At 37.0% G+C, this 18,108-nt stretch overlaps 2 protein-coding genes and 1 pseudogene across 2 annotated transcripts; 2 read left to right on the top strand and 1 right to left on the bottom strand.

The window, feature by feature from the left end:
• The first annotated feature begins 230 nt into the window (after positions 1-230).
• Positions 231-1,366, top strand: LOC114271953 (21 kDa protein). The gene has a single exon (XM_028213626.2). It carries the CDS (start codon positions 350-352, stop codon positions 953-955), a length of 606 nt encoding a protein of 201 aa, XP_028069427.2. The 5' UTR covers positions 231-349; the 3' UTR covers positions 956-1,366.
• Positions 1,367-10,443: 9,077 nt separating this feature from the next.
• On the bottom strand, positions 10,444-16,507 carry LOC114271988 (histidine kinase 3). Its single transcript, XM_082900570.1, has 8 exons — positions 16,346-16,507; positions 15,600-15,648; positions 15,428-15,448; positions 14,028-14,112; positions 12,702-12,932; positions 12,187-12,399; positions 11,743-12,072; positions 10,444-10,673 (listed from the first exon to the last, which is right to left on the bottom strand). Exons 1-7 carry the CDS (start codon positions 16,505-16,507, stop codon positions 11,835-11,837), a joined length of 999 nt encoding a protein of 332 aa, XP_082756696.1. The 3' UTR covers positions 10,444-10,673; positions 11,743-11,834.
• LOC145805435 (26S proteasome regulatory subunit 7 pseudogene) lies at positions 10,848-11,441 on the top strand (annotated as a pseudogene).
• Positions 16,508-18,108: the final 1,601 nt, after the last annotated feature.

Here is an 18,108-nt window from a genome sequence, read left to right as displayed (position 1 = left end):
ACAGGAACTACTTGATAGAGTCATTTCATATATATCACACTTCAAGATTGTCTAGAAAATGCTAAATAAGTATATTTTTTGAATTTTTACGAAAAGATATGTTAAAAAATAGAGAGATAATATAACTAAAAAAAAAAAATGTGCTATTGTGGTAGTTCCCAAACAACCCCTTCATATTATATTACAATTTCTCATTTATTACATTTCTTGTTTATTAAGAGTAGTCATGTGATAATGCATAACCACCTAATAATTTTTTGAAATAGTCCTATAAATTGGGAATCCTCCCCTTCCCTAGATTCATCATCCTCTCCATCTTCCCTACCAATCAAAGAGAGAGAAAGAAAAGATGGAATGTTCATTTGTTTCCCATGCAATAGCCCTCCTCTTTACCCTTCAACTCACTACTTCCATGGCATTCCCCCCTTCTGATCAAACAAACACAGACTTCATCAAAACCTCATGCAGCAACACAACATACCCTCAACTATGCTACACCACTCTCTCCAGCTACGCCAACGACATTCAAGACAGCCCCAAACTCCTAGTCAAGGCTTCCCTCACCGTCACTCTCACCACTGCCCAATCAACCTCCACCGCCATTTCAAACCTCTCGAAAAGCCATGGCTTGAGCCCCATGGAGGCTTCAGCCATGAGCGACTGCGTGGAGGTGCTCGGAGATGCGGTGGACGAGCTGCAAAAGTCCATTGCAGAGATGGGGCTAAGTGAAGGAACCAATTGGGGACTTCAAATGAGTGATATACAGACATGGGTGAGTGCGGCGTTGACAGATGTCGACACATGTATGGATGGATTTGCTGGGCATGCCATGGATGGGAATAAGGTGAGGGATACAGTGAGAGGAATTGTTGTGAATGTTGCACATATGATTAGCATTGCTTTGGCTCTTATCAACAACAACTATGCCTCTTCCCAACCTATTTTCTCACCTTAGTGATATATTAGTAATTGTGGTGTAAGCATGTATTTGGTTCACTTCCTCTGCTTTTTCTCACTTTTTTTGCCTCTCAAATATCATTGTTCTGCTACTAGGAAGAAGCATAATATTCATTGAAAAATATTAGTGAGTTCAAAATTGTGAACCCCACACTTATGTGAGACCCACCCCATGTAAGGCATTTGATAAAACATTTAGTAGAAATTTTGATATTCCTAATATTTGTGGGAATACGAAGCATCCACGACAATAAGACTTGAATTCAGGAAGAAGAACACTAGGCAAAGCCTTGGTCTTGGGGATGGGAAGCATTTAGTGATGTTATTTTTGTGCATATTTGGATTTGTAAGTGTGGATTATTTAATTGTGTTGTAATATAAGCATTAATATAATTTATTTCAGATCAAATTCTTTTGCATGTATAATATAAATTCATGTGTTAATTGGTGACCATAGACAACTATGCCTTTTTTTCCCGTACCATTAAGTGGTCATGTTGAAATTATGTTATAACTAATTTAAATAAAAAAGAGAATGATGTATAAGATCTTGGCCTTTTTATTTGAAAATAAAAAATTCATTAGATGTGACTTATTTGTTATATCATTATGATTAAAAAATTTGTATAAAAATTTTATAATATAAAAAAAAAAAATTCTACTATAATTAATTTTTTGAGCTAAACTAGTGGCATCGTTGTCAACCAAAGTGGATGACCTCAAAGCTCCTTCTAATGAATAAGGGCGAAAACGACGTTCAGAATGAAAAAAAGTACAACCCTAACAATTTTTTTTTTGTTTTTTTTCAAAGTTTCAAAGAACTCATCAAGAGGTAAATATCAACTACCTAGGAAAAAGCATTGCCGATCAAAAAAAAAAAAACTAGGTAAAAGCATTAATAAACATGGAGAGTTTAATCCATCTGCAAGTGATGTCCACAAGTTCATGCGGCAATTGAGTCGATTCACTCGAACCCCAATAGATGATTTGTACCAACGTTCAAATAATTGTTGCGTTCTGAATATGTAATGTAATGGGCTTTTCTAATGTTATTGTTAGAATATGACAATCAATAAATAAAAGATTTATTGTTGTAATGATACTTGTCTTGGTAATTATCAGCTTATAACACCGTTATTATACCTTCTAATAAAGAGATCATAACTTTTGTATGTATCAACAATGTGTGCAATAAAAATTAATGTGTAATTCATATTTCGTTTTAGCTTCGATCCCAATACATTTAATTTAGACCACGTATTAATGTAATAATATGAAATTATCAACAACAAATTTTTATTTTGTCATATATGAATTGTGGTGGGTTCATTTACTACTAGCTTCGCTTATTGCAATCACACAATAATTGGGACCAGAGCAATCAGAATTCATTTTATGGGTTCAAATGTCAGTCTCAAAACATGAAGGTACCCGGTGCTAACTGGCCAGGCTTTGATTACAAAATCAGTGGCTAGGAAAAGTGTTACTAGGCTTGCCATTGGCCATTGCCAATGGTTATAGGGCACAATTTCTGTCTTGTCCTTTGGAAGATCAGAAATGCTAAATAGACAGTGTGATCCAGAATCCTCCCATATGAATTGTTGATAAAATTTAATGAAGAGATGAGTTGAACCCTTATAGATCTGCAAAGATTGCAGATGAACATAATCGGCGCCATCCAACTGGGGTTATCGGCCGGGGACACTCCGATGATAAAGTTAGTCACTTTAATCAAGTAAAGTAGGTGAAGAATTGAAGAGTGTTTGTGTGTTGTGTGTTGCGGAGAGATGAGGCATACCTAAAATTTAATGAAGAGACGAGTTGAACCCTTATAGATCTGCAAAGATTGCAGATGAACATAATCGGCGCCATCCAACTGGGGTTATCGGCTGGGGACACTCCGATGATAAAGTTAGTCACTTTAATCAAGGAAAGTAGATGAAGAATTGAAGAGTGTTTGTGTGTTGTGTGTTGCGGAGAGATGAGGCATACCTATATTCCATGAGGTGGCTTCCTTTTATAAATGGGGGTGTGATATTTATTTAATGGGCTTCCTTGTTTGGGCTAGACCCATTGTTAGGACTTGTTTGGGCTACTCCCAATAAACTGGTATTTTTTAGGCTACCATAATTGCCCCAAAACTTCATTGCCTTTGATAGAAGGAATGCGAATATTTATTGCCTGAGTTATGCTGTTCAAATAGATGTTAAGTCTCTTGATGAAGAATACATTTAATAAATAAATAAAATGAATGAATAAATGACTGTATTGATACATGTATGTATGAATATATGTATAAATGTATGTATGTCTAAGAAATTAGGGTTTTGCTCAGAATTCATAAGCTTTTGCTGATGGCGCTCCGTGTCGTTTCTTCGTATTCGAAGTGTTTTGTTAATGGCGCTCCGTGTCGAATACGAAAATTGCTCCACATTCGGAGTCTTTTATTGATTGTAAGTGGCAATCAATTTCAGACATTGCAAGAATTTTGAGTAGTGCATCCCGTTGTAGACACCCCATTTTTGACCGACCTTAAGACTCAGACGTCACCGATTGAGCGCTTGGTGATGTTGCATATCGTGCTCGTTCAGAGGTTTCAGAGTCTCAGCTGCGAGCCTTGCCTCCGGACTTCTGGACTCTTTCATGCTTTGCCTCGGTTTGCGAACCAGGCTCTGTTTTCTCTTCCCGAATTGAGGGAGAGGTCTCGTAGATCATCTCTCAGTGGTCGTAGGCTACATTTCGTGATCGTAGGCCATTTTGCCTGTTTGGAGTCCGGTTTTCGATTTTTCAGAGCCGTTGGCCGTGTGCCTCGGTTCGGGACCGCTTAACCACCTCCGTTTGCTCTGGTTTTTGGCATGCATCTTATTTGCTCCCTTTTGAGGGACACTGTGGCTTGAGAGACCAACTTCGTGGTCGAACACCACTTCCGGTGCCTAACAGTCAGTTTTCGGGGCCTCGGGCTGCGCGTTTCGGCCCCCGAACCTTCATTTTGCATCGGTTTGGGCTCATTTTTGGTTGAGACCTTATTTTCACTGCTAAGAAGGTCGTAGAAGGGTGGGAGGCCAGTAATTGTTCTGACGACCAGTTTTATTCCTCCATCACCCTCCGTCGCCCGTTTTTCTCACTTGAAAGCCAATGTTGACCACCCTAAGGCCACTTTTTCCAGCCCTAAATCACATATTTGTGTTGTACACACCTGGGAGGCCACCAATATGACATGGCCGGCCAATAATTGTGTTTGACCCTTTTGAACCCCTCCAAAAAGTGGGCTTTTCTCTCTCCTGGTTTACTTTCTCCAGTTTTTGACCACATGGTTGTGTTGTGCACACGTGGGAGGCCACAAATCTGGGGTGGCCGACCACTAATACTTCTTGAGCCTTTTGACCCTTGGCCGGCCGGCCATGGGGAGGGCCGGCCGGCCACCTGCAACTTAAATACTAAGCCGGCCTTACAAATCTGTATTTTGTTTCCCCCCAAATTGTGTATCCGGGGGGCTGCACTTTTGAGGGGAAGTTTGAAATCCATTTCCCCCTTTTTTTCCCACACTCTTGCCTATATATCCAGGCCCTCCAGCTCCCTTTTGAAGGGTTAGAAAGTTTGGTTTAAGCCTCCTACATTTTATCTCTCTCTCTCTCTCTACACTCCAACCCTCAAAACCTCTCAAATCCTACATCCATTCTACTCCATCTCCAAGCCAACCAATCCACACTCCATTCCAGCAGCTTCAAGGCCATTTCCAGAGGTCAAGGGCTCCCAAACTTGGTCCAAGAGTTGTTGAAGCATTGGTCTTCAAGGGTAAGTCTTCTATCCCTCTATTTGACCCTATTTTTGCTCAATATATTAGATCCTCTTGCTTGTATATTTGGGCTCCGACCCTAACTGAAAATAGCATTATTTTGAGCTCCTTTTCATGTTTGTTTAAGGGCCTCTCCCTGTTTGAGGCTTTCTTTTTACACTTGCTTCTTTACCTCTTTTGTATGTCTCTTTCTTGCATAGTATTTTAGGCTTATTTGTAAACTTTTTTGAGCTTGGTTATAAACTGTAAAGTGGCTTATTTTGATCCCTTTTTCAACATTGTTGAAGGGCTCTTCACTGTTTGAGGCTTCCTTTTGTCACTTGCCTCTTTATCCCTCTTTTGGCCTTATTTTTGCATGTTTTGTTAACCCCTTGTGCTTGTATTTTTGGGCTCTGGTCTGAACTTTAAATAGCCTTATTTTGACCCCCTTCTCATGTTTTATCAAGGGACTTTTGCTTTTTGAAGCTCCCTTTTTGCTCTTTGTGTTTAAACCTCTTTTTAGGCCTTATTTTGCATAGTATTTTAAGCTTGCATGTGCACTGTTTTGGGTTTGGTCACTAACCGTAAAACACCATGTTTTGGGCCCCTCTTCAACTTTGTTGAAGGGCCCTCCTCTGTTTGAGGCCATAAACCATCACTTGCTTCATTATCTCTCTTTTGGGGCCATTTTTGCATATTAACTTAGCCCTATTTGTGCCCACTTTTTGGCCTTACTTAAAACTGTAAATATGCTTGTTTTGGGACTGTCTTGCTTCTGTCTTCATACTTCATGATCAAATAATGCATGTTTTGTATAGCTATAGGCCAATGCATATGCCTAGTTTTGTGTTTCGGGTTCATTCCATGCATCAGGTGCCATGTTTCCATGTTTCGGGGCTATTTTGCATCATATTTCAGCACTGAAATTTGCATGTTTGCATACCATGTTTCATGCCTTGCCATGCCTTGTTAGTGTTGCATGCTATGCCTTGGGTTCGGTCCTCGGTTTACGTGCATGTGTGCACGCATTTCGAGTGTCTCATTTTTCATCTCATGGCTACTGATGTGAGTGTGGCTGTGGTCCACTCATGTTGGTGCAAGTTCATTGCGCATTGTGTATGCCATTTCATTTTATAGCATTGTGTATGCTAGGTTGTATGTTAGCGCATTGTGTATGCCATGTTACATCGTGCATCGTGTATGCCATTTCATAACATCATGCATGCTAGGTTATGTATTAGTTGCATCCATGCATGTCATGCGTATTGCATTGTGTTTGGGATAGGAGTTAGCCCGAGCATGAGAAACAAGGGACGTTTCGTACTTCGAGTGACGGAACGTGTCTCAATTCCCAGTCACCAACACTCCGGATAATCCATGATGGAGTTTAGGTCTTGTTGTGTTTATATGTGCATTCATTTCATATTGAGTCGTGCAATTCGACTCCTCAGCCATCATGCATCGAGATGCGTGATTGGTGGCACGAGGATCGAGGACTACACTCCCTGAAGAGTAGTCATGCATACATATGTGAAAATACTTCGCCATGCCCTTGTGTTGCTCTCTGTTGCAGCAAATCAGAAATCGGCAGCCTTCCGGAGCTTGGCACGCATTCCAAGGACAATTGCAAACAGAGGCAAACCGGGGCATCGCAGTGGATTTCTGCACAAAGCAACCCGGACATGCATCATTCATCATTCATCATCCGAAGCAGCATCGAGGCAGTCCCTAGCTTGCATGCTAGTTTACAGCTTACCTAGTTTAATTTGTTAATTAATTAGGATTTTGTAATTATTTGGACTGTAATATTTATTCGGGACTGTATATTATTTATTCGGACCCTCTGTGCGAGGGCAATGTTGTAATAAGTATGCGTGAGTGTGATGTATGTCTTCCAACCCCACGTCTTTCTCCCTTTTATTTACCCGCTTATGATGGTTAGATTAGGGCATGTTTCAATTAGCATACGGTATGATAGCATGTTTGCATTCATTCATTTGTTTTGCATGCACCGGGCTCAGCGCATCGTACTAACTGCATCGTATTTTCAATTCCAAGTTGAATACATGCTAGCTATAGCATTTCATATGCCATGTTTAGAATAGCCGAGCCTACTATAGTTGCATTTTTGCATGTGTTGCATTAGGCATTTCTGTATAGTTAGGATCATGCATGGATTTCTAACCTAGCTTCTGTTTTGGCTTGGAGTACTCAGTAAGTTTTACGCTTTAGCATCCTTGCATGCGTGTGAGTGACTGCCATGACAGCATGCTTACCATGAGGCTAATTGCTTATGTGATATAACTACCTGAATGCCTGTGGGTGAAGGTTGGATTATTTGAAATTGGAACAATTCATCAAATGTGTGTTTTAAAGCCCACTAGATAATGGCAAAATCATGTTTTCTAAGCCCACCCGAGGGTGGCAAATCCACGTCTTAGCCTACTTGCGGGTAGCACCATCAAACCATTTTCAAACAAACAAACATGAAATGTTTTGTTCCAATTCAGGCGATCCAATCTATACTTGTATGCTGTGCGCATCACATAGTAAATCTAGGCTAATAACCGGAATAAGAACACACAATGTTTTTCAAAAATAGATATCATGGTTAGTAGAGGCCGATCTTTGATCGGGCGAGCGGGGGTGCTCACGAAGTGACCTTCCCTAATCGTACCCAAGTTCTCGAGCCGAGGCAACTTTGGTGATGACAGACACGTGGCCTTAGGCAACGAGTCAGGGTTTCCTAAATTCCCCCCAAAATAAAATATTTAGGTGGTGACTCTGTATCTGGCAAAGCAGTCCATGTTTGGCACTTCTTTCAAAATCTGTTTTCTCAAAACGATTTGCCGGATTTGGACTCTTTGGTTCAGATTTAGAACCGTGACAATTTGAGAGTCCGAACTGTAGTGAGCCCAATACGAACAGAACGGGACTCACCCTCTCGGGGGCGTTCGGGGACGTCTACACCCCTGTCATTAATTGCCTGTACCAAATGATGTAGACTTGTTAATCACAAAAAAGTGTTAAGCTAAAAAACTTACTCCAATGGTAGAGCATTAAAAAATAGCATTATTACTCCGTTGTAAGAAATTACTGAGTGCAGCAAATTGAAGTAGATTATTAAGTTGGTTTCTTGCCCTTGAGCTAGTATGAGTTGTGGTTGTGCCAAGTCGGAATAAGCTAGTCTTCCATTGTATACAACATATATTTTCCCCATTGCTTTCGAATGAAATTTGTTATTCGGAAGGAATTCAAAATGGACTCTGGCCAAAAGTGCTGAGGAGTAAGCCAAGAACAAATTGTTGAAGCGGATTCCTTGCCCCATTTTCGAATGAAATTTGTTATTCGGAAAGAATTCATAATGGATTCTTGTCGAAATTGCCGAGGATTGATCTGCCATGTTTTTGGGCAGGTTTGGCTTTAGTGATGAATGATTCTGGCTGTTATATAGTCGGGAAGTCGCCAAATATTTTCTAGTTATTGAATTCGACATTGATCAAACTCCAGGCTTGGCGGCAAAAATGTTATTTGAGCTACGATGGATATGTGACACGTCATATAAAATCTACAAATTTTTGGTATAGAATTTGAAAAATTAGACAGTATGAATGTGTTCAGAAGGCTCCAAATAGTTGGAAATGGCTATTGGATCGTTGTAATGAGACTCATGATGGCGTAGTTTTAGCCAAAATGGATTTGATGGCTCAGATCGGTTGAGAATTGTGCTCTGTAAAGCATTGGATAATTGCTCTTATATATGCTAAGTTGGACGGCTCAGCTCGGCTTAGTGGCTAGCAACTCAGCTCGACCTAGCGGCTTTGGCAAAAATAACATAAGTAAAGTTGTTGTCGGCGAGACTTGAACCCTTGCCCTTGTGAATGAGAAATAAAACTAAACCACTTTGCCACAAAAATCCTTGTTAAATTTCTAGGCAAACGTCGATTGACTTGTACAGTTTTTGTTATAGCTCAAATTTCGACGTGGTTTATTGTATTAGACTCGTCTCAATGTGTACTTCATATTGATATGTTCAAAACTTGATTTAAACAACTTCGAAAATTTTAGTTTTTTGAAAATTTAGTCCGTTTCACAACTATCAGCGGACTTCGATTAATTTTTGGCTCTTCTAGTTGGTGGGTCTGGGCTCTTCAAGTTAACAAAAAATTGTTCTCATGAAGAAGAATGTAAACCCAATTTCTAGAGAGAGAAAATAGGCACTGAAATTCGGTTAGCAACTCTTTGGCTTGCCAAACACCTTGGTCAACTTATTCGATCCTTTTGCGGAAGAACTGGGTCGAAAACTCCTCGGTTATGCTTGTCGAAATGCTTGGTCGGCAACTTAGCAACTTGATTTACGGAAACAAGAGGCATTGCAAGCATTGATCTTTGGTTAGCAACTCGGCAAGAAGAATTTGGTTGGCAACTCAACAACTCGGTAAGAGGAATTCGGCTATTTGTTGTATTTAAATGATCGTGCATGGGTCTGTTAAGCTTGATGATGTAGTTTGGCTTCATTCTTAAGGATTATAATTTTCGATGAGTCTTTGAAAGAGTGTTCCACTTTTGACATCCTTTACATTGGGACTAAAAATGTGCCGAATACAAGATGTCAAAGCTTGCAGAGTGAAGTTGCCGAAGTGGATCATGTTTCTTAGTGCAAGGTATTACTGGCGAAGGAGCCAAATAGCCTTAGTGCACTATTTTTCTTGCCGAATAGCTTCCTAGAAAGAGGATATTGTCGTTGAAGCTTCAAAACATGTTGTCGAATTCTAGAGAGAGAGTATAGACCCAAGGGTGGGTTTAGTCGAACACTCTTTGTTCTATTGCCGAAAGATACTTTCGTAAAGAAAAATGTAAAACCCAGTTTTAGAGAGAGAAAATCAAGACTCAATTGTGGATCCACTACCTTCATCTTGTTGTTTCAACTTTTCTAAACAAAATTGATATTTATTGGCAAAATTTGTGAGCATAAATATATAGATATAGATATTCAGAAACGTAATAAAAAAGAGAGAAAACAAAGACCTAGCAATGGATAGTACCACTACAAGAATTAACACTTTTGGCAACAAAAAAATTGATCGCTAAAAGTCTATTTTTGGTCGGCAAAAGTTATCCGCGACCAATTTTTTTGGTCGCTACTTTGGTCGCCAATTGAGGGTCGGCAAAAGTAATTCGCGACCAAAATTTTGGTTGGTTGGCAAAAGTTGGATTTGCCGACTAAATTTTTGATCGCTAAATATTTAATTACCGCGACTAATTCATTTTGTCGCTAAAACACTTTGGTCGCGAAAAGTGATATTTTCCTGACCAAATATCTTAGTCGCCAATTGACACATTTTGCGACCAAAAGTTTGGTCGCCAATGATCACATTCAACGACCAAAAAGTTTGGTCGCCAATTGTGACATTCCACAACCAAAAAATTTGGTCGCCATTTGTTATTTTTCACGACCAAAACTTTTGGTCGGCAAAAGTGAGTTCCCACGACCAAGAGCTGTTTTGGTCGGCAAAAAATGTATTTTTTGCGACCAAAACTCTTGGTCGGCAATTGTCATTTTTTGCACAAAAAAAATTATTTATTTGTCGCGACTAATAAATTGGTCGCCAAAGCAGGAAAACAATACACCTGTAATTCCTAATAATTCATTCAATCCATAATAAACCTATAATTTTAAAGCATCATTCAAATCAACTGAATCATTAACATTCGACACAATACAACTATTCTAAGTTTTCATTCACAAGTCACATCCATCTAGCATAACAATTTGAAACATAACTATTTGTTATCCATACGCAGCTATCAACAAATAAAACTACTAATATTTGTTATCCATACACATCCATCAAAAAATATTTAATCCTCCCAAAAATGCTTATACTGCCAAGTAGTCTTGTACAATTTAGCTTCGTGCACGAGATCATCCATCATCCATCTATACCAAAGAAAATGAGAAATAATGTTAGGTTTGTTTTTAATGAAAATATTTAAAATGGGTAATTAAATTATCAATTTCAGAGAATCGTAAGTTCAAATCAAAATTTTTAACTCATTTGCAGGTAATTAAATTATCAATTTCAGAGTATAAGCTGCTAATTACAAATTTGGAATGGGTATTAACAGATTGGACAATGAGACTCATGTTTACACAGAGAAAAGTGCAAGGTTCATATATGGTCATGGCAAACACAATCAAGCTTGACAAGCACAGATAGACATAGAAGACTACTACAATGTTGAAAACAATCTTCCTCTTATTTATGGTTTTCTCTATTTTTTCGTTTCTTTTCTTTTCTTTTCTTTTTCTTTGTTTATGGTTTATTTGTTTGTCCTTATGTAGTTACTTCAAAGGAATGATCCCGAAAAGTTTGTGAACCTCGGAATCGACCCTCCTAAGAGTGTTCTATGCTATAGTCCACTTGGTACCGGTAAGACACTTTTAGCTAGAGCTGTGGCTAATAGAACTGATGTGTGTTTCATCCGTGTTATTGGAAGTGAACTTGTTAAGAAATATGTTGGGGAGGGTGCTCGTCTGGTTCGTGAACTATTTCAGATGGCACGTTCCAAAAAATCTTGTATCGTGTCTTTTGATGAACTAGATGCCATAGGAGGTGCACGTTTTGATGATGGTGTAGGTGGAGACAATGAGGTTCAGTGCACTATGCTTGAAATTATGAATCAGCTTGATGGATTTGATCTTTAGATATCTCTGTAAATCTCAAGCTCGAGCTTACCTTATTCAATCTTTGCTTGGTCCAAAAGCTCATTTATTAGTGAAACCAGCGCTCTTCCACTGCCCTGTGTAGTTCTGACATAGTCTTGTTGAGTTACATCCAGATCTGTGTCCATTAGCATCTGCAACATTCCTGTTAAATAAACATATATACAGACAGCACTCAACAACCCCACTTTCTTTGTTTATTTTTAAATAATTTTTTAATGTTTTCCCCAAAGCAATGTATTTAAATGACTTAAAATGATAAAGGACAATAACAAAAACTTACCAAGAACACCATTCATTGGGGTTCTGATCTCATGGGACACAGTAGCAAGGAACTACAGAGGATTGAAATTCAATTAGAACCATGTAGACATATTAGGTGAAGCCTAACAAAATTTCAATACATGAACTACAACTATCAAATACCTGTGATTTTGCAACATCAGCTGCCTCTGTTCGTTTCTTCAGCTCCATCATCTCATGGTAATCATCCTCAACTTTGGCTATTTGATTCACTGTTGCGTTGATTATATGCCCAAGAAGCAATGCAATTACGAGGATACCAATTGAAATCATCATCGCAAACCATGGCCATGGTGGTTTTTGTTTGAATCTGCTTCAAGAACAAACTTAGTTGTAAGTCCATTTTATCACTTTGAATCTCAATCTAAGAACTTGCATTGACCCCTCTAAAATACACAGTAATAGATAGGATTAAATAGATCACCTGCAACGCATCTCATGTTTTCTGAACGGATCACCAAAGTTAAGTGTGCTAACATGTTGTAACCTATCATTTGATACATTCAAGCCATACATGCTGATAGGGTGCGAAAAGTTGGTGGTATCATACACATTCACAAGTATGGTTTGTTTGCTTGCAAGTTGTTGAAGCAACTTCTCCACATTTGATTCAATATCGAAGACTCCGCCAAGGTACCTGCTTGGCAGTAGTGAAATATTAAATGAAGTACTTATCTAATTCAATCTTTCTAATCTTGTCTGCATCCTGAAATTTCTAGCTGCACTCATTATTTATAGCTAAGACAGTACATCAACTCAATTAATTCTATTTTACTTTGCGATGACCTCTAAATTTGTTTTATATTTTTTAAATACAATTTATTTTATGAATAGGATCAGTTATACAATTGTCATCATTGTATATTTATTTATTTCTTCTCTTCTATATTCCCCCTTAAGGAGCTAATGACAAGTTTGATTTTTGGGCAGACAACATACCCATCAGTTGCTTGAATCCTCTCACTTGATGTTGCATTTGAGGGGAGATCTATCTTGTAGACAGCAAAAGTCAATATGACTCCCAGGCGATTTGATTTGAGTAACCTGAAAGGAGCAGTGAGAACCCCTTTTCCCGATTCTCTTGCGCGCAGCACATTTTGCACGATCTTCCTGTTGATACACAAGTTCAAGAACTGAGTGAAAGTGAATTGGATCAAGAAGCACCCTAAACTATGAGTAAAGGCAATTAAGCACAGCAGGTTGGGATATTCAATTTCAATACAATTTAGCACCCTAAACTGTTGGAGTAGTGTGGATCAGATAAGAACTGAACCACACTCAACAGCGGATCCGACTGTTGGAGTAAATATATTTTTGAAATTTCAACGCTAGCGCCATATTTATGTTAAACAACATGCATGGGATCTCAACAAATTCTAAAGAACTTTTCTCATTTTCCTTTGCTTTTCTTTATTTCCACCATTTTTTCTGGGGGAGATTACAATTCAGTGGGAAGTGTGGCAAATACTTGCTAAAATGGTGAGAATCTTCTTGGGATGTAACATTTGCTGTGTTTTTTTCACAAAAAGAGTTGCACTACCAGATATTGCAAATTATTTTTATCACATGCAGTGATTTGTAGTTTTCCCCCTTTTTTTTATAGTGATAGGCAAAATTACATCTGATGACCTATAATAAACAAAAATTAAAGCTCCATTATATATTTGCTCCCAGGACAACCTCTCGGTGAAGATTGATTTTTTTTATTGGAATCCAAATTATGCACCATATTATATTTTATAGGTACATGATTCAACAAACCCTCTAATAATTAACAACTAACAACTTACTAATCTCTAATTATAGATAATTCTTTGAGAAACGAACTTTAACAGGGTAGATAAAGTTTTAATTGCCTAATATTTAACAAACTCTTCTGGAAAGTCCATATAACCAGTTGTTTGCGATGATTATCTGTGTTACATGACTCTTCTATAACCAGTTGGATCTTATAGGACTGTGGAATCCCAACCCGAATCTAATACTACGTGATCCAATTTTCAAGCACAACTTTGTATTGAATGGGCAATTTTATTTGTTGCCTTAATAACAATTTTATGTGGTTCAAATGAACAAAAATCAATCATATTAAATTAAAATAGATTGTTAGAAAAACAAACTAGGGAATTCGACATTCATATTGCAATAATAAAAAAAAAATATTCTAGTCCAAAAAACAAATTTATTCTATCTCCAACTATGCTCATTACTCACAATCAAAGGATTTCAAGTTTAAAAGAACAATTAAAATTAAAAACAACCTACCTCGCAATAAAAACATGTTGCTCTATTATAGCAAGGAACTCTCTAACTCCTCCATTGTAGAAGTAAAGGGGAGGAAAGGCCAATCCTGCAAATATTTTCAGCTGTAACAGATGCCATTGAAGGTAAATAAAGTGCTAGTGAAAAAAAATCATATAGCATAGACTAAGGATTTATTTGATCATCTATGTGCCATAGATGCTTCAACCACATACAGGCAATTAGCATTAGGAGAAACCATCTGACATTAGTACAAGTGCAAAGGATAACACAATCAACAACGGTAGATCATACTAAAACAAATATGATGCAAAAATGATAACCATAGCTTTACAAAAATGACAAAGACCCGAAGCAAGGTCAATTGACAAGATCATGAAAGAAAAATACAAAAAATGATAGAACTCAATTCCCCTAAAGCTACTGACATAAAGAAATGACATGAGACATTCTAAACATCACTAGAGGTCCCACATTTTAGTAACAGATTTTTGGTATAGGGGATCTATGGTTTGCAGAGTAATTATGTGGTCAAAACATGATTAGTCAAAACATGTGCACTACACCATATTTGATTAGTCAAAACATGTGCACTATACCATAATTCTTATTTGATTAGTCAAAACATATGCACTATACCATAATTCTTATTTGATTAGTCAAAACATGTGCTCAACTGTAAACAAGAGTATGGTATTATATTTGAAAAAATTTCTACACCAGCCAATGGATAAATAATAGGCACTACACCATAATTCTTTTTCCAAATAAGAACAGCTCCAAAAGTTAATCAGAGACACTATAAAGCAATGTTAATCAAATAGAAAGCAATGCACAAGTGAAAGCAATGTTCAACTCTCAACACAACAGAGACACTATTTGGTTGCTTTCAATCCATTCCAATTCTGCTAAACATTTAACCAAATCATTTCTTTCAATCTCAAAAGTGGTCAGTTCTAGATTTATCAACAATAAATAAATAAATAAAAGACCAAGATCAACAAATAGAGAGGGAAACTGTAATGGTTTGACATCATGATAATTTACACAATTGTCAATGTTCTTTTTAATTCTACTGGATTCTTCGAGACACAATTTCACAACATAAAAATAGAGTAATAACACTTTACATAATTTTCACTTACTTCTTATGGCACAATCCTAGAAAGCTAAAAGCTCAAAAAAGACTACCAGCTCAGTGAATTTTTTGACTCCCGAAGTTTTACACTGTAAGAACTTTCTATCTCCTCCTGCAATATATTGTAAATAGCTTGTTTCAATGCTGTTGCTTTCTCCTTTAAACCACTCTTTGTTTAAAGTAAAAATAAAAATAAAAGATAACATTTGAGGAAAAAAAATATTAACATGAAATATAGTTTGGTATATAAATGAATGAGACATACCTTGCATGACTTTAACAGAAGCTGCAAAAAAGATGACCTAAAATATCTGACTGATTTTCCAAGAGACGTTTTATCCCATTTTGTTCTTCATTAAACCAAAAAATATATTAATATTATTGCTTCTGTTAATGGGTATAAAAAACTGATTATATCTGAATTTAAGTTGAAGTACCGTCACCACCATCTGCCTTCACACCTCCCATGTTAAGCTCGCCCAAAAGCTGCATATTTGACAAAATCAAGCAAGAATTAATGGGTATAAAAAAATAAAATAAAATAAAAAACTGAATTAAAACCAAACCAGGATGTATTCATCCTTTATCAACATCTTTTCACTTGGAGGTGAGGTGAGCAGAAAACTACTGAATCTTGTGCCCACTCCAAGCTAAACAAAACTATAAAGCAATAAATTCATATTGCTTATATAATTTTAACATTCCTTGTATTCTTCTTATTTCCAACATCTTTTAATATAATCAAAAGACAATCAGTCCAAACCCAGTTCATCCAACAGACTATCATGATTTCTCTAATTCAAAACCCATATTGGAATTTCGTCGAACAGGTCGTCCACATACTCTCACCATAGCCAAATTCATATAACGATTATATAATATATATATATAGAGAGAGAGAGGGAGGGGGGAGCAACAGGGGTAAAAGGAAAAAGAGGGCTGATGGTGGTTGTTCACGGTGGAGAAGGAATATACTCACGAAATGACTTCTGAGGAGTCCATTAGCAAAGGAGGTGAGAACAATAATTAATTCCATTAGCAAAGGAGGTTAGAATTGAAAACAAGATTGAAAGAAATCTAAATCTAAATCAAAATCAAAATCTAATTCGAAATTAGCTACACATATATTTGTATGTATAGAGATATAGATATATATATATAGAGAGAGAGAGAGAGAGGTTACCATTGTTGCACTTTGATTTGTAATGATGCGCGACAGTGGAAGATCGAGGGTGAACGACGGTGGAAGACCGACGGTGACTGTGAACGGCGAATCAACGATGGTGAGTCTGAAAGAGAGAGGGAGACAGAGTAAGAGACTGAACTTGTTTGGGTCTATGTACATATTGATAGAAAATAAATTGGGCGGTAATGTAAGAGTGTATTCCCACCAAAAAATGAATCTGTGTTTTTGAAATTGTTTAACTTTATTGCTGACAAAATGTTTTTGGTCACTAAAAATAAGTATTTTGCCGACTACTTTTTTGGTCGGCAAAGATCAAAAGTAAATAAATTTCATTAATATTTGGCGACGAAAATATTAGTCGCAGAAAAGGTACCTTCGCTGACAAATCTTTTTAGTCGCCAAATCTCAATCAACGGCGACTAAAATATTAGTCGCTAAATTTATTAATTTGGCGACTGATTTTTTTGGTTGCTGAAAATAGGTTTTTGGTGACCAAAAGACCATATTAGTCGCAAAAAAAGTACATTCGCTGACAAATTTTTTTAGTCGCCAAATCTCAATCAACGGCGACTAAAATATTAGTCGTTAAAAGTACTAATTTGGCGATTAATTTTTTTTGGTTGCTGAAAATAAGTTTTTGGCGACCAAATTTTTGGTCGCCAAAAAAAATGTGAACTTCCGCGACCAAATTTGTAGTTGGTCGGCAAAAGCATACCACTTTCTGCGACCAACTTATTTTTTGGTCGCCAAAATATAACCTTCTGCGACCAATAATATTTGGTCGCCAAAAATAAAGATCATTCGCGACTAATTAATATTTGGTCGCCAAATGTCATTTTTTTGCGACCAAAATTTTTTTGGTCGGCAAAAGTGGTCGCAAAATGTGTAAATTCTTGTAGTGTACACTAGTCTGAGCTCCTTAAGGTTGGTGTTTGTTTTCCTCTTCATTGAATTCTTTCAGACGATTCCCACAGACGGCGCAAATTGTGAGACCCAAAATCCTCTCACATGGATTGTTGATGAGATCCAATAAAGAGATGAGCTAAACTCCTGTAGATTTGCAAAGATGAATATGGTCGGCACCACCCAACCTGGGTTGCCTGCTGGGAATACTCCGATGATAAAGCTAATCACGTGAATCAAGAAAAATAGATGAAGAGTTGAAGAGTGTTTGTGTGCTATGTGTTGCAGAGAGATGAGGGATATTTATATTCCATGGGTGCCTTCCTTCTATAGATGAGGATGTGATATTTGTTTGATGGGCTTCCTTGTTTGGACTGGACCCATTGTTAGGAATTGTTTAGGTTACCCCTAATAAGCTGGTAATTTTTATGCCACCACAGACAGAAACATAATAGAGAAAAGTATATAGAAAATGTACAGTTTGGTTATAATTTATTATGTGACTATAACATATAATAGTTTGAAGAAATTTTTTTTTTCTCTCTAAAAGTAAAAAATTTATTGTAAAAATATTTGATGATCAATTCCTATCACTGCAAGGGTCGTTGCTAAAATATCATCTTGAAAAGTTTAATTAAAAAAAAATTTAATTTTAGAGATAATTTTCAAAATATTGCTAATAAATACACTTTTAAAAATCAAATAACATGGTGCAAAAAATGTTTTACTTTTTAAAACAAAAGATTTAATCACAAAAGGATAATAATTTATTACTAAATGTTCAATTTTATCATTAAAAATATAATAATGACACTTTTCATAACTAAAATATTTTATCCTTAAATTTTTATTTCTAA

The sequence above is a fragment of the Camellia sinensis genome, chromosome 13, assembly GCF_055761805.1.
Source record: "Camellia sinensis isolate YWXY chromosome 13, ASM5576180v1, whole genome shotgun sequence".
NCBI classification, from domain to species: Eukaryota; Viridiplantae; Streptophyta; class Magnoliopsida; order Ericales; family Theaceae; genus Camellia; species Camellia sinensis.
Note: the sequence above shows the minus strand (reverse complement) of the source record. Positions and strands in the feature narration are given on the sequence as shown.

What these genes read in the sequence shown, in the direction of transcription:
- LOC114271988 (XM_082900570.1), bottom strand. Translation starts at nt 16,507, where the DNA reads ATGTACATAGACCCAAACAAGTTCAGTCTCTTACTCTGTCTCCCTCTC. An exon ending in TTCTGTTAAAGTCATGCAAG is followed by an intron (nt 14,113 to 15,427) that starts GTATGTCTCATT and finishes AAATATTTGCAG; the next exon opens with GATTGGCCTTTCCTCCCCTT. An exon ending in AAACATGAGATGCGTTGCAG is followed by an intron (nt 12,073 to 12,186) that starts GTGATCTATTTA and finishes TTCTTGAAGCAG; the next exon opens with ATTCAAACAAAAACCACCAT.
- LOC114271953 (XM_028213626.2), top strand. Translation starts at nt 350, where the DNA reads ATGGAATGTTCATTTGTTTCCCATGCAATAGCCCTCCTCTTTACCCTT.